Consider the following 23,267-nt stretch of genomic DNA (forward strand, 5'->3'; position numbering starts at 1 on the left):
TTCATTAAGTTGTAAGCATGTAAGACCCTTTGACGTGGAGCTGTCAGAGACTTAGAAACAGGTAATGGCATTTGAAACTACACTATATCCTTTTTTTGTCTGCTTCATCTTATTCAGCTGTGATGAGAGAGCTCAGAATTTTTTATACTGGATTTCAGTAATGCCAACTGAATAAGATTGATGCTTATAAACAAGTCATTTCAGATCCTCTTGCTCATTCCTAGCACCAACGTAAGAATTTCTTCCCTTCACAATCTGTTGGTGTCTTGGTTCATCTATGTTTTTATTTTGCACTAAATGTACTCAAATACTTGCCTCCTTTTCCCCATTTGTTAGTAGTTTCAGCTCTTAGTCTCCTCCAGTGCTCCCTCCTCTGGGAACTTTGGAGGCATCTGCATTCATTCCTTCACTGGTGCCAGCAGTTCTGTTCCTCTGCTCAACCCTTTCTCTGAGAAGCCTACAAGTTTTTGGCCTTTGCTTACAGTTCCAGAACACAAGATCAGGAGTGAAAACCTCATTTAGCTGGTGTATGCCTGGGACTTGCAAGCTGGCTCTCGTCATGCAGGAGAGTGAAATAGATACCTCCTACTCCTTCCGCTTCTGTCCATCAGCGACTTTCTTCCCTACTAAGAGACATAAGTGAAAATGAAATGTCCTCTTCATGTAAATAGTACTTATATATATAGTTTTTTTTAAATGAAAAGTCTATTAATCCATTATATTCTCTCTCCTGTGGAGGAAAAGATAGGAAAGAGCTCTCAAGTATCTACTCTTTAAACCACATGTTCTTGTCAGGAGACCTTAGTGATTGAACATAATTCTCCCCAGTGAATGTGATGGCAGAAGCTGAGACCATCCTTTACTTGCATCTTTTCCTCCTTTCTCATAATACAGCAGCCAATCCTGATGGCCTGCTTAAAAGAGTGAACCCTGAAGCAGGTGGTTCCCATCTGCTTTTCAGGTTCAGATTGCTAACCCTTCCTTTTTTCCTTTTGCACATAGGGGTTTGTTTCACGTGTTAGTAGCTATCATGTGAGCATAATGTGCACTAGCAACTTGCCATTGGTGGTTAGCAGAGTAGAAGTGCTAGGGTTAAAGAACAAAGCTGATAGGTATTGGTGAGGGAGCTGCACTTAGTGAGGAGAAATATTGGTCTCCCTTGCTGAGATGATCCACTTGGTACAAATATCTAGTAAAGGTGGGTTCTGCTACGAAACAGCATAATCCTGGAGGATTGTTATCTACCGCAGACTTGCTTGGCAATTGTCCCATGCCACCCCACAACACAGTTATTTCCTGGGCAGGCATTGCATGGCATGGTTTATTATGATTATGTAACAGGTGTGATTAATATATTAAAGTTTTTAAATCTTCGCATTAACGGTATGGGCTTTCAAGAGTGTTTGTATTTTTGTATGTCAATAAAATCCTTTATTCTTTTCAAATGGTTTTCATGCTTTGAATGAAAGGATTAATTGCTAGGGAATAGAAAAAGCAGAGAACAGAGAGCTAAGGATTCTTGGTTTATTCCCAGCTGTGACTTGGGCAAGTCATCTGGGTATCCCTTTAGAAAGCAGCTGTGAGCATCAACTTTAGGGTGGTCAAACATGCTGGAAGACACTACAAATGTCACAGTCTGGGAACTCAGTAATGAAAGGCCCTAAACAAAGGGGAGCATTCTGAGAATCAAAGCCTTAATCAAGCTGTGTCTGTGTGCAAATCACCAAACCGGTGGCTCAGTAGATTGTGATGAGACTCAGCAAGCACCAACAATGACTTGATCCTTTCCTGCATCCCTTCAAAGTGCTACAGCGTTACTGCTTCAAAATGTGTTTCATGCTAATGGGCAACAGAGTTAGCTGACAAGTTGTTTGACTCTGGGAGTCTTTACTGTTTTTCAAGCTGTCTCCTGTCCGACTTTTTTCATTCTCTGATGTTTAAAAAAAAAAAAAAAAGCCCTATGTAAATAATATTGGTCACTGCATCATGAGATTTATGTTATTCCACAAGGCTGCTGTGAGGAGAAGAGACTGTGGGCTGTCACTTTGGCAGAGTATTTGAAAACAGATTCTCTTCAGCAGCTGCTGCTGTTCTGTCTACAGTGTATTTCTTGCCTGTCAGAAATGCAGCACCAGAGCACTTGCTGTTTATGTCTCACCCATTTGTTCTGTATTTCTTTTTGTTTTGTTTCTTCCTTTACCACAGAACAGCAAAAAAGGCTTAGTAGCCTGGCAGGTATGATATGAAAGGTCTGCTACCCCCCAGCTGCTGCCTCTGGTGGAGCAAAGCTGCTGCTTTGTTAGCTTGTGGAGTACCTTTAGCAAACACACTTCCCAGGAACTGCAAAGGAATTAGTGTAAATATTTGTCCTGGCTTAGTCCAGGCCACCAAACTATTTCAGTCTGTTCTCCAAATGCTACCGGTGTGGCCACATGTTAGTATACTGAAAACCTAGATTACTCATCTGTTCCTCCTAAGTCATAAGATTTACATACAGTTTGATTGTTCTAGCTGACTTTGGGGGCTGCCTTTTGAGCCTTTAGGTTTATTTTCGTGGGGCATATTCTCAAGTTTCTCTACATAGCCATTAGAGTTAGTCTTGCTTGTGGTGAGGGGAAAGGAAGAGAAATAAAAACCAATATTTACATGACTCCAAGAGCACACGTATTTGTGCCAGATGTCAAGAAATAGATTATAAAATTGTAATATGCAAGTATGCATGTGTGCTGCCATCCTTCTTTGGGCAGTTCTCTGCTCTTGTAATGGGTATGAGAGTCTGTCCTTGAAAGAAGGGCAAGTTGGTCATCTTTCCCTCCCCGTGCCCCAAATAGGAGAAGGTCAGTCTGTAGTGGGCATTATAGGACCAGCACATTATGCACCACTTACCCGTATTGTTATTGTTGGGTTATGGCCATGGCAGGGTAAATGGAGAAGTGAGAGAGAAGAGCATCACAGAAAATGCCTAAGCACTTTAAATGTCACAAATAGAAACACAGGGAAGCCAGTACTGTGTGCTCTTATTCTGCTGTGTTGGCCCTGGACTGATAGAGCCTGTCCCATGAGGCAGCTGCTGACCTGGTCCAACTTCATCTGCCAGGTTCCTTCGGCTGCTATACCAGCCTGTCCGTCCTCCCTGCTGCCGCCCTGCTGAGGTGACATGCTTGCATACAGCTTCCACTGGTTTCTCTTGGCTCCTTCCCTTAGTTAGGTAGTATCTCATCTGACACGACTCAGCTATGAATTTAATACTTGCCTGCAAGACCGGACAGAAGTTTCCTGTTGGTTTTCCCTTTTGGAAGGTGTTTCCCTTAATTATCAGGAACTCCTTTGTTTTCTGAACTAGAGATAGCCACAGAGCAGTTTATTACAGCCCGAATGATCCTTGGTCAGGAAGAGTGAAGCATTTTGTGGCACCGCTGGGTCTGCATCTGCTTTTAGTATACTAAAATGACCACACAAAGCTGCTGGTTGCCACCTCTCCCCCTATTTTTTATGTCGTATTTGTCACAGCAGTAAAACTGTTGCTGTACAACCCCATATATTGCTGCTGCTCTTGTTAAAGGATAGCTCAGGTACCATGGATTGTGCTTGCTGGTGCAATCTGTTTATTTGGGTGATCAGGCATCAGATTTGGTGCTCTAATTTTTAAATATGTCAAAGCCTGGTATATAGCTCCATAAACTCTTCTGAAATCATTGAAACTCCATGGCAAAAAATCAGTATGAAGTTTAGCCATTATTTTCCAAGTTGTAGGGTATTATAGGAAATTTTTGGTGAAAGATGTCTGCTTTAGTTCCTCCCTCTGCAAAGACAGCTGTGCAACAGGTGTCTGTGTTTGCAGTATCAGCTGAGCAGCCAAACTGGACCAGCAACTAAGCTGATTCTCTGGTTGAGTCCTGTGGACCTTGGAAGGACTTTCCTGGCAGAGTACACAGGGAGGGTTTGCCCTGATATAACTGTGCTGTCAGACAGGCCTTTCCTTTCTTCAGGGTTGTCAGTCCAGCACTTCAACCAGTTCTAATTGCACTCAAAAAAAAAAATTTTGAATACATTTAACTGGCTGGTAGATCTCCCACCTGGCTATATCATGCTAGATTGCTCATAAAATTTCATGTTATAATATTGAAGGTGTGAATTCATGGTTGAGAGATGACTGGCACAGGCCAGAGTTTTATTTCTGCTAAATCATCAAATTAAAGATTTTGTTTAGATCATGGCTGGGGCACTGGGGTCTGCCTGGCAAGCAGCCAACTACTTTTCCTGTGCAGGAAGCTAGAGAATCAAAAAGAAATAATATATATTACCAGTCCTGTTAGAGAAGGACTTTGTGACCTTCTCTGGTGTCAAATTCTTTGTCCTGCAGAAAATAATGACTTTCCCAGGCAGAAGCTCAGGACTTGTAACATCAGCAGTGACAATGAGAAGCAATGGAAGAAAGCTGTGACCTTTCCTGAAGTTTGCATCCTCTCTGCATGCTCATCCAAATCCAAAAACCCATGTCCTTTTGGTCTTCCAGGTTATAGAAGAATAACCTCTGTTCCTAGAGGCTTAGTAAGGAGTTTAGTAATGTAAATGAACTAAACACTTCCTACAAAGTAGAGACCCCTGTTCAGGGACATGAAAGGACCAAAAGACAATGCACACACCTTCACAGGGAGGGGAAATAGTCTACCTAGCCTAGTAGAAGGTGCCCTTGCCTGTGGCAGAGGGGTTGGAACTAGATGATCTTTAAGGTCCCTTCCAACTCTCCAACCCAAACCATTCTATGATTCCATGAAAATGCTAAACAAGGATTTAATAGATGCTTTGCCTCATTTTGAACATGTATAAACATTGTTTCATTTTCTCTTAAAGAAGACGAAGACCTAAAATTTGATGGTAATTTCATACCAACCACTCAAACACAAATCCTTCATGCACTGAGTTTTGCAGGGCAGAATTGTGTTTGCTCAAGGTACCAACAGTCCAATGCTTTGTTATGCATGAGCCTTTCCTCTGCTAACTGGCCCTTTCAGATTTCTGCACACTTAATGGCTTTGGGCAGTATGGCGATGTGCATGTGAATAAAAATACCTTTCTCTTTCTGTCTTCAATGCATGCAGTGACGTAAAAAGGATAGAACTTGGCAAAGTCTTGATGAGGCAGACTGTAAAATCATACGTTTCCTCTCCAGAAAATCTACATATTAAAAGTCATTGGCAGAACCTAAGGGTTGCGAACATTTTAGAGCTTCAGAGCAACCTGGGCTGCCTTGGTTCCTTGGCCAGTAGTCGTGGTGCCTGCTGCTATGTGTGGGTGTCAGTGGTGCTGCATCAAGGAATTCTGAGTGCAGCAATTAGTTTTTTTTCCCCAAATCTTTATGGAGATTCATGTTCAAGAGGAATCATATGTATGCTTAAACAACACTAGTATTTACTATTTAAAAACTCTGGTTAGGCCACAGAGGTGAATTAGAAGCATCATATGTAATAAAGAGGACTATAATGAATGGGATTGTCAGGCACGTGAGTGCAAGCTGTTAAAGAATAGTGCTCCACTACCTGGTAGGATGCTCTGTTAGATTGAAATCACCAGCAGAAAAAGATTTCTAGGAGGCTGTATCCCCGATGTTTTTGGATGTAGAATGAGACTGCAGAGTCACTACGTGGTCAGAAAGACACAAAACACCAACCCAAAAACAGTCCTTGAAATGAAAATTTTCTGTTGTCTTACATGACAGCTGAGAAATGCTAGCCCACTTTTGCTGGCATCAAACGTTTTCATGCTAGATTTCCTTCAGTCCAGATGTTAACCATAACTAGCAGTGGCACAGTCTGTCTCATCAACTACTTGCTAGGATTTTTGCCTTAAGAGAGTGGAATGTGGTGATGTGGTGAAATGCTGGGATAAGAATTGTTCATTGTCATTTCCAGATTCAGTGCCAGACAGACTAGTTTCTGATAAAGTTGGTTCAGCACTTATACGGGACAAGCCACTTCAGGAGACCAGTGCCAAATGAGAAGAAAGCAATGGAGGAAAAGAGAAGCACTGTCAAGAGCCCTCAGCACATGGCTGATACCTCTGTTGATGATATTGGCATTCCACTGAGGGTAAGACAACACTGAGCACAAATGCACAAAACCTGGGCCAGATTCTGCCTGCCTTAGGGCTTGGGGAATTCACTAAAGCTCCAGAGGTTGCAGAGATTAAGAGAGGACAGAATTCTGGTTCCAATGTATTTTATTATATTATTTTTTATTTTTATTATTTGCTATTAATGACCTGTTTCAGTTGCCTTGGGGGGTGGAGGGGGATGTGGATTAAAACTTGATTCACTCTTCTCATCGTATTTGAAAATACTGGTTTCTGCTCTTCTTTTCTTTTGCAGCTAGCAGCTAAGGAAGAATTTTGTCCTATTTTTAGCCATCTTAAAGGCAGATACCTCTTTTATATGACATGTTTAAGTTAATTCAGTGTTCAGGGGAATTATTGTGAAAAGAATTATTAACCTGTTTTTACAACTAGTGTCCAGAGCGACTTGAGCACTAAGTGTTTCTACCTGTCCATTGAATATTTAAGAAATTGGTATGTATGACTAAAATGGGCGAGGTGTCTACTTTTAGATGTCAAATCAGATTAATATGCAAAACCTTCCACACAATCTACAATTCTACACAGGTTATAACCAACCCCTGCAAAGCCTGTATGTTATTAGTAACTTTAGTGAAGCCTGTAGTTTCATTATCTATGAGATTATATATCTGAGTGAAATCACTTGTATTTCGAAGTATTAATTTCATATAGCAGTGTAAACCTTTTTCATTGCTGTAAGATTCATAAGAACTTTGAAAGACTGGTAGAATTCATGGTTGTGATTATGTGCGTATTTATTTTTCCAATAGAATACAGACAGATCAAAGGACTGGTACAAGACAATGTTCAAACAGATCCACAAGCTAAACAGAGGTACTGTAACACAGATGGGTTTTTTTATTTACTTTAAAAGACCACTTTGGTAATATTTTGTTTCATTTATGGAAAGAATTGTACTGGCTAATCAAATGAAACATCTTATGTTAACTAGTGTTTGCTCTGCACCACAGAACTCAAACAATGTATTTGAAATCTCTGAAGGCAAAGGTGAGAGAACAGTGAAGTCCAGTGGAAGGTCTGAGTTGTTCTGAAAGGTGAACTGCAGTGCCCTCATGAAATCAAGATAACTAATTGAGTTCAGACAGTTGATGATAACTCCATATTTAAGAAAATAGATCCCTGAACTCCAGTTTTAGCAGCTAAGCCTCCACACACACGCACACTTTTAAAGGACAGTAGGTTATCACTGAAACTGCTCTGTACAAAAGAGGAATTTTTACACTGTAAAGCTTGATTTGAAGCTCACTGAAACTAGTGGAAAGGTTTCCATTGTTTATTTGGTGAGTTCAGAATCTGATCTCTGCTTTTTTCAAAAACCTCAAATTTTCTCTTTTCAAAACCTAAAATTGGGGTGAGCACTTGCAAACTTTGTAATGGTGTACTCTGAGGGGATCCCCTACTTCGGGGCACTTCTGTGACTGGCTGCACTCATGTTTTCTTCTGTGTGAAAAATGGCTGCAGTAGCACTTGAAAACTACTCTCTGAACAGCCTGACATGCAGGTAAATGCAGTTCAGAATCATGGTTATATAATAAAACACAGAGCATGCAAAACTGGAGCTGTATTTGCTGCTGCAGGTGCTGTCATGATGAGCTTTATGCATAGGTTGATGCTGTGTTGTACCGAATCGAATGAGATCCTAATCCTCGTGCTCCTAACAGAGGTTCTTCAGCTCAGCTTTAGAAGCTCAGCTTCAGAAGCTCAGCTTCAGAAGGAAGAGAATTATTTCAGCCCCCTTGGCTTCCAGAATCTCTCACAGGGCCCAGACATGCAAGGCAGCAATATGCAAAGAGGCACCTAGGTTGTGTCATGCTAGAACACCAGCATGGGAGAGACTGTTCTGCAGCCAGCTTGTATGGATTCTTGTCTCGCCCTTCTTCCCCTTTAAATCTGTCCTCTCTGTTCTTTTTTGCAAATCACGTTCCTCTCCTTAGACACTTCTGAAGAAAACCCTTATTGCCCTACCTACATATTTCCTGAACTTCCTGAAATCCAGCAAAAAACTGAAGGTACCAGAAGTTTAGTCAGAGTATCTGTTGTCTTGTGCTTTGAGTTAACTGTACTATAGCACCCTAATAGTGACTAGATGCAGGTTCTAGATTTCTGTTACCCATGTATTACACTGGTTGGAAATGCAGTTATGCCCACTATACCATCTTGTGTGATGCATAAAATAACAAAATCTTTGCTAATCCATTAATCTTTTTTTTAAAGCATGATGCCATTTACTCTAGTATTGTTAAAGTAGGCAATAAAATCATACGGTGACAGAAAATTGGGGGATGAAGCAGAACCTCCACTTTACTGTGGATAGCTTTAAAATCCACTGCTTTTCTCTGCTGCAGAAGACAATCCTTATTCTCCTACATACCAGTTTCCTGCGTCTACTCCTAGTCCTATCTCTGAAGGTAATAAAGGACCATATATATTTTTCTGCACAAATGCTGCCTTACCCATTTATTTTCTTCCTGGAGTTTTTTTCTGGTTGCTGAGCATTATGCTGCCTCTTAATGATTTGCTGCACTCTAAGCATTGCCTTGACTGCCTTTTTGGCTTTGCAGTGCTCCTCTGGCTTTGTAACTAGTATTTGACTAATGCTACTTGGGGTTTGCTTGGTTTTATGCGCTTATCAGTTGTATGCAGCCATGTGCGTGCAGTGATTATTTAACATGCCTAAAATGTTGACTTACACGTAAAGATGTGGTTTAACTGAGATTTCTCCTACCCCCTTTCAGATCAATACATTTCTTTAATTATTGACTTCTGGTTTTGAATACTAACACTGTGTTAGGGCCAGACCCAGAACGCCAATGAAGTCTATTGGTAAAAAGGCTGCTTGCTTCAGTGGGTTTTGAGTCAGTCCCTCAATGTAATCATTTAAAATACACATAACTTGGTAACATAGGTTCAGGGCTGGCCTTAAGTGCACTTGGCATATCTAGGCAAGGACAGAGTTTAATAGTCTCATCAGTGCATCTTGCAAATATACATTGTCTTTACCTGATCCTCTTCATGTACTCAGCAGGTTCCTTTAAACTACATGTACGAACAAGAATCCTTTGTAGTCATGTTTCAGGGATGGTGAAATAGCGTCTTGCAGTGATAGTTGTGTACTGTGTGTGTATGCATGAAAACACATATATGAGAAACACTGGAATCTGCTGCAGGCATTGGGCATGTGAAAATTTACTGATTGGGAATTTTTTTTTGGTGACAACATTGTTGACTTGGTGGCACTTTGGTGTCACTTTAGATCCTGCAATTTAGGAACTTGCCTACTTAGCCTGTGCCTCAAGCCAACCCTGGTGAGACTATTAACCATTTCATTCGATGTTTATATTAAACATCTGGTGGGTACTGCATAAGAAGAAAGCATACAATATGGGTTCTAACTGAAATGCTCTAAGAAGACTAGGAGATGTAAGGAGCATGTCACGGTTAAAATAGATGTGGACAAGTGTCACTCAGGTATCTAAGGTACTTGCTTATTTCTTGGTGTAACCTGTAGGTGAAGAGTCCTGTCTTGCAAATCATAATGCAGTGTAAAGTATTTTCTGTTGGTAGAATGGTATGCAAGTATGGATGAGAGAGAAACAAAGAGTCTCAGTAACTAATTGATAATGGACTTCTACAGAGATCCATTTTGCTCTTTTCTGAAATAACAGTTTGCAAAACCAATGATAACATATTGAGAGTCTGGTGTACTGTCCCCTGTACACTTATAAATGTGCATATGAAAGTAATGTGCTGGCTTAGGTAGTTCAATTTTCTTGGACCAAGCACTCGGGTTTTATTCTCAATATGTTAGGAAATATTTCTCTAACGTTTGCTTGGATTCTTTCCTACATAAGGAATCCAGAATATCTGATGGGTTGGAGTGCATGTTTCATGCTTAGGAAACATTTCAGACTTATATACTCAGTGGTAAAGTGTTTATACAGAGATGGGCTGAAGCCTCAGTTCCATATAATCAGTGGTTTTTTGCTTTGGACTGATGCATAGGATCTCCTAGAAACATCAGAATTTAGGCTGTCCTCTAAAATAATTACAGTCTCTCTAGAAACATAGAAAATATGGCCAACCCATGGGAAAAAAAAAGCATAAACCAAAAGCAACCACCTGCAGATTCTCAAGGAACTACAGGGGAACAGTCTCTTCTTGTTATAGCAATCAGATTTTGACATTACAAACTGGTGATATCTACTCCATTAAGGGGAGGGTCCCATAGATAGAATGCAGCTCTGAGAAATACTGCCCATTTCTGATTCATTCTTTAATCTTTATCAAATCATTCCTGATTTCTGTGTGCCAGTAGTCCTTGCTATGAAAAGGGAAGAATGTAGACACTCTTCTTTATAAGATACTTGAAGACAAAACTTAAATGTTTTCCATATTAATGTAGATATTTGAATGCTAGCAACTGGAAAATAGCACTTAAGTGAATTTTTCATTGTGTGATTTTCCTGTCTGAATTATGACCTATAATAAATATTGATATTTCTCTTCATGTAAATCAATATTTTCATTGATCACCTGCACAAAAAAGGACTAAGAGAGGTGAATGGCTGTGAAGATAGTTTTAGACATTTGTTCATCTCTATTTGCAGGTACAAGAGTTTTGTGATTTACCAAGTAGTTTGCTGTCTGAATAAACAAAACTTTTATATAGGAATACCAGTGAATTTTTTGAACAATTCTGTGTAATAACAGCAAATAAATATTTGTTTTCTGTCCTAGGTTTAAAATATTGGAATTGGCCTGAAAATTGACCTTCACTTTTTTTTAATCTGAAGGTTATGATAAGCACACCAGAGTCAATAACCATCTGTTTGGAACTTAAACCTTCTAATTCATTCACCAAGAGAGATGCTAAAAGTTAGGACTTATTTGAGCCTTCCTGAAAGGCTTGATTAAGGCTTGAGTGCAATTTCAGGTCAGCTGTTTTAGCTAGATTGTTTTTTCCAGCAGATAAGAGTGGCTGTAGCAGCTTATTGTTGTCCTTCTTGAGAGAATATCTGGAAATTGTTTCAGTCTGTTGATCGGCATCACTAAATTCACAGAAGTTTTTTAGTATGTTCATTTCTTATCTAGCTTATTCTGGCTCCATCTATTTTGTTTCTCTCTTTCTGTCTCTCTCCCTCTGAATCTCTCACTTTTAGAGGTTTCTTCACAAAAGTATTGGTAATACCTTTGTTCACAGTGCTTGCAGTCATTGCATTGTAGTTTCCTGCATTTTGCCTTGGAAGTCCTGTAGATGTCTCACATACACATCCCTGCAAGTTTGAACCCTCCTCAGCATGGAAAGGTGATGGGCCTGTGGCTCCAATTTCCAGGTCTGATCCCAGCTTCCCTTGCAACTACTTCCAATTCATTGAGGATTCATTCTAAAGCCTGTTGAAGATGGTGGAAAGATATTGCCAGGTTTTTGATCAAGTCAAAGTCTCTCTGTCCGTCACCTATAAAGTGGGGGGTGGTAATGCCGCCATCCTCCTGCCTTCTTTTTGGGCACATCTGCCTTGTGCACTACAGTACCGTGTTACCTTTGAATAAGATAGTTTGTGGTTCCATGGCCCAAGGTGACAGTTGTGTTCTGGGAATGACATTGCTGTGTTGATGCAGTGTAGTACTTTCACTGTCAAAGAAAGAAGGTAGTTCAGCTGGGGACCAGACTGCACCACTGTTACGCTAATGTCATTGCTAGCTCTTTTAGAGCTGCTTGAATATCTCTATTTCATGCTATAGACATGTCTTTCCTATTTAAAAAGTAAGGTCTTCAGAACAAGGACAGTCTCTTGGTGCAAATATATATGTGTCTCATGCCAGGAGTATTATCTGTGCTTAAAAAATAATCTGAGTCAGTGAACATACTTCAACTTGGTGTATAAGTTAATACAACGAAGATGTCCCAGTGATTATCGTATGTGATTGGGAGCAGGACTCCTCAGTTCTTTACTATGTCTAGCACATAATTAATTTTTTTTGGCATATACTATGGCTTTTAGATCCTCTATTTACCTTTCAGCTTTTGATAAAGTGGATCTAATAAGACTTGCTGTAGAGTTTTGTGATAAAAAGTCATTATTTTCTAAAGTGCTTTGAGAGCCTGGAAAAAGGTATTAGTGTAAGTAATAATTCATATTTATATCTAATCTAGGAATTACATTTAAATGCAGTTTAAACCTCACTGAGATTTTCTTTTTTAGGATCCTCTTCCTGTGGTAAGTATTGGACATATCACTCAAATTATGACCAGTATTTTAGTAGAAGAAATGAGAAGGGTCTCTGCTTCTTTGGGGCTTTTTCAGCTCACTTGCAAAATGCTTGTGTCTTTCAGATGAAGATTCTGATTCATACTCTCCTCGTTATTCCTATTCTGAGGACAGTAAGTTATTCTCATTTCTTGTGTAATCTGTCAAATAGAAAGGACATGTAAAGCATGTATTTATTTGACTCTTATCCAGTCCACCAATGTTTGAATATTTGTCATCCTGCAGGCAGAACTCAGCTTTCAGTTCCCCGCTCCAAGAGTGAGATGGACAATATTGATTCAGAGAAGGTTGTTAAGAGGTCTGCTACTTTGCCACTGCCAAACCGTACTTCGTCGTTGAAATCAAGCCCAGAAAGGTGACCTGAACTTCAGTACTGGAAGAATCTCTGAGAGCTGTGAATGGGAAGGGAACAAAGGTGGAAGCTTTAGGTCCACAACTCCATTTAAACTTTTTTTTGGGAAACAGAGATGTAGTTTTGTCTTGGATTCTTCTACTACCTAGCAGTGAACTCCTTCATCATCACATCCTAATCCCCCATTTTGTCTGTCTTATTTTTTGCCAGGCATCACACAGTCTGTTGCGTAGTTTCTTGCCTGGGTGAGGAGTGCTTCCATGGGTGTTATGCCTATACAGTGCCTACCACAGAGGCACAGTGGAAACTCTTGGCTCAGTGTGACACTGTAAAGGCAACTTAGAATACAAGCGAGTAGCAATAATTGTGGAGAAGTAAAACTTGGATTTATGTTGAGCCTTGGTAAAAGTTTTGTTACATTTTCCATTTTTGAGGAGTCCCACTCATATGAACTTTATTAGAAGTAGGTTCTTGGTGGTAGTGTCATTTCTGATATTTGTTTTCTGTCTTCTGATCTTTTTTCCCCCTCACCAAATTCCACACGCTCTTAATGCTTTTCACTTAAAGAAAATTGCTGCCTAAAATGAACAATGCCATAGTTTGAGATTGCTAATTCAGTGAACATCTCGGGCCTCTGGATCAGGAGACAGTGCCTGTTGATAAAACGTGTCTTTCTTATGCAGGAATTGAAATCATACTGCATTGGCCCTCTGAGAAAACTCTTGCAAGTGAAAAGATTGCAATAATTAGTGCTTCCTGTTATCCTATATTCCTTTATTCCTTCCTTATCCTTCGTTATAGTCCCTATTCCTATTATCCTTTTCTATATTCCTTCTTAGAGGAGCTAAACATTGTAGGATATGGACCCTGAATACTTTGTGACTACTGCTGTCTGAACTGTGCTAGTGTGAAAGTACTTGCAAAAAACTCCCTCTGCTCCAACAATGTCAGCAGCTGAGCTATATCAAACTGCTATAGATAAAAACTGGAGCCCTATCTGAACTATTCATTTTGCAGCAGGCTTCTTTCCTACATCAAAACAAATACCCTGTTTAACTATGATTAACAGGGAAAGGCGCCTGTCAAATAGAAGTGCTTATCTCCATGGAAGCCACAGTGTTTTGGGTTAATTGATCTTTCTTTCCTCAGGACTGACTGGGAGCCTCCAGACAAGAAGGTGGACACCAGAAAATACCGTGCAGAGCCCAGAAGCATTTATGACTACCAGCCAGGAAAGTCTTCGGTTCTGAACAATGAAAAGATGGTAATATTTCTTTTATCCTAGTTTGTGCCTTTACCCTGTGATTGTAAAATACTCCTCAAGTGCTTGTCCGGTTCCATTTGGGTAGGATTCCTTATGCTGACATTGCAGTGCTCATGATATATTACCTGTATATTTTGTTTTGAAAAGTGTTTTGCATAACTTCCTAACATCTTAGTTCTCTTTAAAGAAAGATCCAGGGGGATTGAGAGGCTTCTTTCCTTTTCGACATGTTGTTTTCTGTGTTAAGTATGGATCACTAACCCTAGTTTTTAATCCATGTTTGACACTGTGACCTGTTCAGCAGCTGTTCTGCCAGCTGTGCTTTTTCTAGAGCACAGTATTAGTTGATGCAGGAGGATTGAATGCATTATGCAACAAAGCAGGCTGGTTCAGTTTCTACGTTCCTCTGATGCTTTGAACACCAAATGCCTGATTTTTAGAGTGCGTATAATGTACCTCAGGGAATGCCTCTGAGGTGCGTTACGACATGGCCATCCTCCCTAGGGCTGCTGGTCTCACCACTTCTATGTCAGAGGTGGCAAAACTGAATGTGAGCTGGCTCCCCAGCTATGCCGGTGTGTAACCTGGAGTACTAAGTGAGCTGTTACCAGTTTCAGTTTGAATCAGTAAGTACTGCTGTGAATTGTGACAGCTAGGGGACATACAAAAGTCTCATTCTGCAGGCTTGGCTGAGAACACTTGGCAAGGGGCAGGGCAGAGAGGTAATGCTAACCTCCTAAGCCAGTCCTGTGTAAGTCACCACAGCTCAGTCAAGGTGTCCTTCAATGGTATAATTGTGTAAGTGCTAGAAATGGTACAGAAAGATACAATTGTTCTATGTCGGTGTTAATTTGAAGGACTATCATCAGCATAATTGAGAAAAATTGTACAAAGATCATCAAAGACAAGAAGAATGTATTACTTCCAATGTTATTTTTTGAGCTTTAATTTCAAGCCATAGATCACAGAAGAAAGGAGGTCCTGAAGAAGTGGCTTCATGGTCTCTGTCAGTCTCATTAAATACAACACTAATATAGAGGTTAGCAACTAGATCTTTCAAGGAGGTTGCAGGAGATTTGTGATATCTTCTGGCAGTCACATGCATGACATGGATTCAAAACCACTTCAGAGCAATGAAGAGCCTCCCATTGATGTCAGTGGGCTTTCTTTCCATGTAAAGGCAGTTATATAACAAGATGAGTACTTCTAGTTGGAGTACAATCAAGAAAATGGAGGCATTGCTTCTGTTGTGCCTTTAAGAAATAGTCAAATATTCCTTAGGCCATTGGAGATCAAACAAGATATAATGATTTATTTTTCATATTGAAGCATTGCCCCTCTTTCAGATCACTCATGAGCTCTTGTCCTGGAGCATTTGTTGTGATGTCTAATGGCTGTGTCAGTCTGGGACACCTTGCAAAGCCCAGCACTGTTGGGAACTCCCCACTGTCTCAGTAACCCCATCACAGGATGATTTGCATCAAGATACTTTGTGTTGGCTCTCTGTGGATGTGTGTGGCTCATCGCTTGTTGTGATAGAGCACTTGGAATCACACTGGCATATCAGATATAATGTATTTATATTTTTAATGCACAGAGATCCATTATGTCTAAGACTAGGTACTCTGAAATGCAAGAGTTCGCTAGATGTGTTTATGAGGGTGGCACCTCATAACCCTCAGCAATGGACTTTATTCTCTTATCTCACCAGTAATATTTTTAAACAGCTACAACTATTTCAACTTTTTTTTGTTTCACTAAAACAGATTCTACAAACAAAAGGGAACTTACTTTTCAACTGCACTGTTTTCTGTCCTGTTTGATTTTTCCTTTGTTGTGGTTTTGTCTGATTCTCTAACATTTATTTGTGAAGAAACAAGTAATATTGTCGCTCTATCCATCCCTTCAGAGATCTTTCAAGGATGCACTCTCTCTGACTTGTCTCCTTTGATTCAGAAAACCACCTTTCACTCTGTTTGCAGTGTATAGAACAGGGTTTCTCACATACTCATGTGCTGTTAAAGATGCAGTATTTGATTCAGGTCTTACTGAATCTCTATTTTTAACCAAATGAAGATCAAAAAAAAAATTTCTAAGTACATGCAACTTTGGACTCAGTGGAGTGTCTGGCAGTAGGACTGAGGGACTGGTTGATTCCCAGCTCTTCCACTGAGTCTCCCTGCGGCTCTGGGCAAGCAGCATAATCTCTCTCTGTGTAGGTCTCCTGATCTGTAAAATGTAATTCATTCATATTCATCTTGCTCACAATGAAGCCGTTACGCTTAACTGATGTTTGCAAAGCAGTTCATGGCCTTTGTAAGAGAGATGCTACGGAAATTCCAAATTATAAGGTGAAATATCTACATTTTAGAATGGGAACCATGGAATCTGCATCTCTAACAGTCCCTTTCTGTGTATTCTTTGCATAATGTTATCCTTCTCTTTCTTCCATTCCCCTATCACCAACTCCTTTAGACTCGGGATATAAGCCCAGAAGAGATAGATTTAAAGAATGAACCTTGGTATAAATTCTTTTCGGAATTGGAGTTTGGGAAACCGGTAAGTTTGATAGTTGCGGTGACCAATGAAGTCAACCTGCCATTTTTTTTTTTTTTTTTTTTTTTTTGACCCCCCCTTCCCTCCTTTTTTTAATGATTGTCACATTCCTTTGCTAGGCCTTAAACCTAGAACAGTTGCCTCACTCATTTAAAAAAGTGATTGTTCATAACATCATCCTGGTCCTGATGCAAAGCAGCTGTTCTGTGACCACTTTAAGTGTTTTTGTCATGTACAGAATTCCCCACCTTCCAGACATGTGTATCAACAAGACAGTATTTTTTCACACACCATAGTTCAAACTGCATTTTTGTTGTTAATATGTAGAAGTAATGCCTTGTTCTCATTACTGAAAGGCCTAATTCAAGCCGTTAGTCTCCCTCTGCCTGGCAAGATATTGGATGTCTGATAGGTGGCTTTAAGTCAAGGAGAATCGCTCGTTTATTCCTGGCCTTGGCTTGTAAACTGTAGGTCGGTAATTTCCAGCTATCCATAAACAGATCATGACCCTGTTTCCTGCTCATTTCCTAATGCATGTAGCTTACCTAAATGGGGTGCATCAGTCTGTGTTGAATAGCCCTTGCTACTTCCTGAAACCAAAGGAGTCTTGAGAACAGTGTGCTTTCTTTACAAATGTGTTGCTATGTGTGGGGAAAGGAAAAAGGAAAAAAAAAAAAGCATTGATTTCCCACTCTGGAAAAGATGAAGCAAAGCTTAATTATTCAATAGGACAAAGGGCATTTTGATGGAGAGAACACAACAGTGGTCATGGCTACTGGAAAAAAATGCGACTTTAAAGCATTTTCTGGCTTGGTTCTTGCTGGTTAAACACTGTTAACTTCATTATTAAATACTGCTTAATAAGCTACTCTTACTGCACCAAAGGGTCAGTAGCAGCCTCTTACATCTACTCAAGTATAGTGGTTGTTTCTCCTTTCTCCTGGAGGTCAGTTGTGAATTGCCCACGCACACCATTGTTGAGTGCTACTGAGATTTCCCTGCATGTACAGGAAAACAGAATTACGTTTTAAAGTTCAGTGCTTGCAACTGCACATGGACACCAGAGAACAGGTTTTCTTTAAATCTAGCCTTCGTTCTCATGGAAATGGCAAAATTTCTTTGCACAGGCTGTGGTTGCCTGAGGTTGGGTGCCCAGTCTGATCACATTATAGAAATAGTGTAATTTTTGCTGAAAAACAAACATGTATAGTGACTGTATGGTAGTCTATTTTGTCATAGAAAACTATGTATTATAGCTATGAACCTTCTATCCTAAGCCAAAGAATGAGCTTCAACAGTGTTTGAAATGAAACCCCCTAACTTTTAGGCAGTAGAAGTTAGGTAAAACCCACCTCACCGAGGCTTTTAAGTGATGTAAGGATTTAACTCTTCACAAGTTGTCACAGTTTAAGATTTCCACAAAGTGAGAAGAAACCTGATTGTCTTTGCTGCTGTGTAATTAATAGCCCTGTGCTCTTGAAATTAATGAATGTTTGTCGTCTCCATGATCCTTCAAGTTAATGTAAGTTGATGGAAGACATGTCAGAGAAAAGAGAATATTTATCCCCTTGGGCCTTTCTAGGAGAGAGGGTATATCTGTTCCTCTAGAAGCGTGCATTCATGCTTTTAGTTATGCAGACTTGGCCTTGCTTCAGAAGAGGGCATCTCAGGCTACACCAACAATCCATCATAATATTCCATGTCAACTTGCCCTAACTCCAAAGCCATGCAACCATACGCCTGATTGCTAAGCTAGCCCTGAATGTGGTACTCTGTACATAATGCTTTGGCATCAGGCAGTTGAATTGAGGATGCCATCTCAGACTTCTATAGCTAGCAAAGCTCCCGCTTGGCTTCATTACCACAGCCAAAGGAGCATGCTTTTTCAAGTTTTGCTCACTCTGTTCAGGAGAGGACCAGATTTTTGTGACTGGCTAGTAACTAAGTCTCATGCCTAACCAGAGAGTTTAAACTGACATTTGCTAGCACCTGGGATTTTCAAAGATTCTATTTGTTCCAGCTTTTTTCCCAGTGCTGGAGATAAGGTGTACTTCTACAGGCATGGTTTCCCCTGGCTTTCTGACTTTATTTGCAGCCATGTGACATGGGTGGGAAACATGTATCCTCAGTAAAAGGATTCATGTAAAAGTGAGCCTGTGGGTGTTGCTCTCCAAAGACACCGAATGCCCCGGATGGGGCTTTTCCCACTGAGGAAAGCACATGTGCTTTTTAGGGCAGCTGAAGCAATGCTTTCTTGGACCAACATCCCCAGTGCATTTCTGGGCAGCTCCGTGGATATGCGTGTGCATATCCTACAGACAGGTAGATCAGTCTCTGCAGAATGGATGCCTTTTCGTTGTGCTCCTGGGACCAAATCCCCACACACTTCTTCCATGGCTCTGCAGCTCCATGGAGCCCATCTACAAAACTTGACATTCAGTCAATCTAGAGCTTGGTTGTCATCTGCTGTGATTGTGGCATCACACACACACGGACTTTCTCCCAGCCCTTCCTGAGACAGCACTGAGTAAGCTCTTTGCTATAAATGGAGAAGCAAGGAGCTGGAAAAAGGGGTGCATATCCTGCCTTCTTACCTCCTTCCCTTCAGTTCCTTGCTCCAAATCTTAGACCTAAATCTTTGCAGTTGCGAATTAATGGATAAGAAATAGGTATTTAGTGTTTGCATCCACACAATGGCTGTCCAAATGCCAGCCAACAGGTTATTTTTGTTTGGAAACAGCAAATGTATTCTGATTTCACAAAGTAAGAATAAAGTCTTTTTAAGCATATTAGTGAGAGGTGCATGTCTGGTGAAACAAAGGTATTAGCATGGCATTTGGATAGGAGTGTCAGGACAAAGGTCTTTCACTCTGAGTATTTACTTGTGCATCCAAACAGGAAAATCCTATTTGGAAATTGGTGCCTTCACCTATAGAATTAATTTTAAATAACTAGTTCTCAATCTTCAACATGTCCTCCTCTTTCCACCAAAATCCCCCACAAGCAAACCCTCAAACGAGTGAAATAAAGAATAACAATTCTGCATTCTCATTGCCCCACAATGCCACCACTGGAAATTCAGCCATTTGTTCACCTGGTATGTATTCATAATCTGGTGTGTGGAGGGAAGATCCTCCCTTTATCAAAGGCCCTTGTTTTACCCTTTCCTTTTGAAAAGAAGAATGAGCAAAACATGCTTTTTATGACTCTGTGTTTCCCCCTTTTCAACCTCCCCCCCATTTTGTTTGTTTTTTGTGCTAAGAATGCTTTAACCACCAATTGTGACAGTCCAAAATCCCTTAGAGCACCTTGCAAAAAATAAAAATGTCCTCAAACACTACTGTAAACAGCCCCTCCCAGACTGCATGTATGCTCCCTTTTGCCTCCCATGGTTTCTTGATACTTGTGCTATACCAGATTTATCCCTCTTTCTATCTCTCTTTCTCTGTTGTGTTTGGGGTTTTTTTTTTAATTTCTTTTCTGTGTTGATGCAAATCCCCTGTTGTATTCCCTCTCTGTTCTAATCCAGTTTCCATATTCTCTTGTGATGTCTTTCCTTATCTTCATTTCCTCATTTCCTTCCTCTGCTTTCCATCAGCCTCCAAAAAAGATTTGGGATTATACTCCTGGAGATTGCTCTATCCTTACTAGAGAGGATAGAAAGGTAATTGTGTCTCACGTACGTTGTACTACAGCATCTAGTGCGTATGTGTGTGTGTATGTGGTTTTCTTTTTTTTTAATTTTTTTTTTGTAGCATTGCTTGGGTTTGTGTGCTTGTGAGTGATTTGTTTTGATTGGGCTTGAGCTCATTAGCCTAACAATTAAGTAGCTAGTAAATTGATTTAATAAACAATTCTTAAAGCATAATCAGCCTTAATTTAGAGTGGTGGTTTTGCTATCTTGACTTGCAATGATAATGATACTAACAGCATATTGCATATTGTTACAGTATTTTTTTTATTTTTATTTTTTTTTACAGGTGGGTTTTATAACTTTGTGGTTTGTAGAATTAGATTCTATCAGGCCTGTGCATCTCTTAATTTTCAGTGTTAAATGCCTAAAACTATTTCCTCTGTAATGATTGAAACATGATTAATTACTAGTGAATTTCTCTGTATTGTCCAAACCATCTTTGTCTTTTTTTGATTAAAAGGCTCGCCTTTTTTTTTTTTAATTAACATTCCTTTGGTTTCCCCTAACCCTAAGCATTATTTTCCCATTCTTCTTCTCCTTCTTTAACCAGACTGATCTAGAAAAAGACCTCTACCTCTACCAGACTGAGTTAGAGGCAGATTTAGAAAAAATGGAGAAGCTTTATAAAGCGCCACATAAAAAGCCACAGAAGGTATTTCCTATTCTTTTCATGCTGCCAATCCCTGTTTCCAAACTCTCTGCTCTAATCTATTCACTGCTGGATGATTATTAAATGAGGTTGGGATAAATAATGGTTCTGACCCTTCTGACTGCATGGCTTGCTGTGTTGCTGTCAGAAATAATAGAACGTGATGCTGAGAATCCGGCTTGAAATCCATTTCAGATACAGATACATCTGCAGTGATTTCCTCTATCTCACACTCCCTTTCAGCTGCCCAACCCCTCCCTCCCCCCACATCCCCCTTTAGGATTTTGAGTTCAGTGTCTGCAAAAAAACCCCTATTTTTCACATGAATAGGCAGCAGCAATCAGCTTAAAATTCTTGGTTGGCATCACGTCATCATCTTGTGCCTTTCAAGCGTGTTGCCATCTACCCTCCCTTCATACAAGCCCTGCTCTCTGCTAGAAGCTCATGCCTACCCACGATTTGGATATTTCCAAGAGATCTTACACAATTTTTCTTATGCTGCACCTTGCCATGGCCTTCTAGGGCAGGTCAGCTGCTGCTGCTGTTTTGAGGGTCTGCAGGACCCGAACCGTGAAGTAATAGATTAATTTGGTAACACGCCATTTCTTCTATTTTATTCTGTCGTGGTTGATTTTTTTTTTTTTTTTTTGAAGCTGCGGCATTTCACCAGGACCTGAACAAGCTGCTTTTTCACACCCAAGATTTGCTTTTTCTGTCTAGATAGGAATTCTCAGATAGTTACCAAGATAGAGTATTTCTTCTAAAATTGCCTTCAATTTTTTAAATAATGTACCTAGGAAGTGTTAGATGGATTTAAAGCAAGCGGATGAGAACTGGCTTTTGCTATTGAACCTGTGCAGCTGGTGTTGCTTCTCTTAAGTAAGGAAACTGAACTGAAACATTGCTTTACTTGTTAGTGCTTTGATACTATTTTTTGAATGCTGGGGAATGTTTTACTGCAGAAATGTAATATACCTTTAAAGCAAAGGCGGGCAGTGACTGGTTGGGGAAAAAGCTTGGGGAAATAATTATGAGCATGTGTCTCCTGGTCATGGCCCAGCTGGTTATCTCTTCTTGCTTTTGGCTTTATTCACAATGACTCATTTGCAGACAAAGAATAGGCTCTGTGAAAAGGCATTGGCTGTGCTAAAAACCTGTCACTGCCCTGAAGGAACTCACTTTTCTGCAAAGACATTGACAGCTTAAATTGCATTTAGACTTACACCTCAATGTCTTCTAAAGTCTAATATTCAAGCAATAGATGGGAAATTACTTATGCAAGCCTTTTTCTTTCTCCTTATGTGTAAGTATGTGTCAGTGACTCCTTTGTTTGGACTTTTGCAGAATACAGCAGGTGTCACTCCTCTGGAAACTTCCACAGACCATTCTTCCTAGTAAGTTTTCCAATTGCTTTTTGATGTCTCTTTTACCATCGGAGGGCACGTAGGACAGGGTTTTGGGTGTTGGAAATGGGTTGGCTTTATTTTTTGGTGGTGGATATAGACAAATGTGTGAACCATGAGAATTATACAGGTGCTTTAGATGAGTCCAGGTACAGTATCTGCTGTTTGATCTTGAATGAATTTTGAAGTAATTACGTGAGTGGTTTTATTGTCTAGGTAAGAATTGCTGTTTGTGGTAGACAATGACTTTAAGGTCTGTTTTTGTTGTTGTTTGGCTTTTTTAATCTCCATCATGAAGTTTGCCAATTGATTGTAACTTCGTGCAAGTAACTTCATTGTGTGGAATAAAGAAAATTTTTTTCTGATACACATGTATGATAGATTGGCTCCTGTTAGATGTTCCCAGTTACATGCACCAGATCAAAAGGATACTGTTGATGGAAGGCAATAGTTTTCCAGCTTCCAGGAGGGGAACAGTGGTAATAGTGATTTTTCTCTATAGAAAAAAAAGATCTAAATTAGATTTCTAAAGTTCTAATGTGGCTTTGCTTTTCTGGAGGAATACCAAATAAACAGTAAACTCTGTCTAAATTCGTTGCGTATGGAGCTGGTTTGTTTTAAAAGAGGAACGCACACACAAAGAACACATCCAGATAAGGATGCTGAGTTGTGCTGAGTTACTCAAGCTGTACTAAGTTACTTGAGCCATGGAGCCAGCTCCTACTGGGAGCTGCTCCTTGTAATTGGACTGGATGCTTAATATTGTCTGTAGGCATAGAGATCCCCTCTACATGGATGGTTGTTAGGAAAGGAATGTTCTTTTTCAGACACTCATTAATATCACATGTGTTCGCCACCTCTCTGGGACTGCCTTAGAGGTCTCTTGCACTTTGAACTCTCTTGCCTTCTGTTTGTGCTCATTGTGCTGGGAAACTCACACACCGCTGT

At 40.1% G+C, this 23,267-nt stretch overlaps 1 protein-coding gene across 1 annotated transcript in view; it reads left to right on the forward strand.

Annotated features, from left to right (window-relative positions):
* SORBS1 (sorbin and SH3 domain containing 1) overlaps nt 1–23,267 on the forward strand; it is a 65,664-nt gene that overhangs the window by 17,629 nt on the left and 24,768 nt on the right. Inside the window, 12 exon segments of the mRNA XM_010013366.1 lie at nt 5,913–5,986; nt 5,988–6,089; nt 6,882–6,945; nt 8,067–8,141; nt 8,478–8,540; nt 12,467–12,514; nt 12,627–12,756; nt 13,903–14,017; nt 16,493–16,576; nt 20,172–20,237; nt 20,818–20,919; nt 22,261–22,310. Coding sequence (XP_010011668.1) covers nt 5,913–5,986; nt 5,988–6,089; nt 6,882–6,945; nt 8,067–8,141; nt 8,478–8,540; nt 12,467–12,514; nt 12,627–12,756; nt 13,903–14,017; nt 16,493–16,576; nt 20,172–20,237; nt 20,818–20,919; nt 22,261–22,310 — 973 coding nt within the window.

This window comes from Nestor notabilis, unplaced genomic scaffold (assembly GCF_000696875.1).
Source record: "Nestor notabilis isolate BGI_N333 unplaced genomic scaffold, ASM69687v1 scaffold9864, whole genome shotgun sequence".
NCBI classification, from domain to species: domain Eukaryota; kingdom Metazoa; phylum Chordata; class Aves; order Psittaciformes; family Psittacidae; genus Nestor; species Nestor notabilis.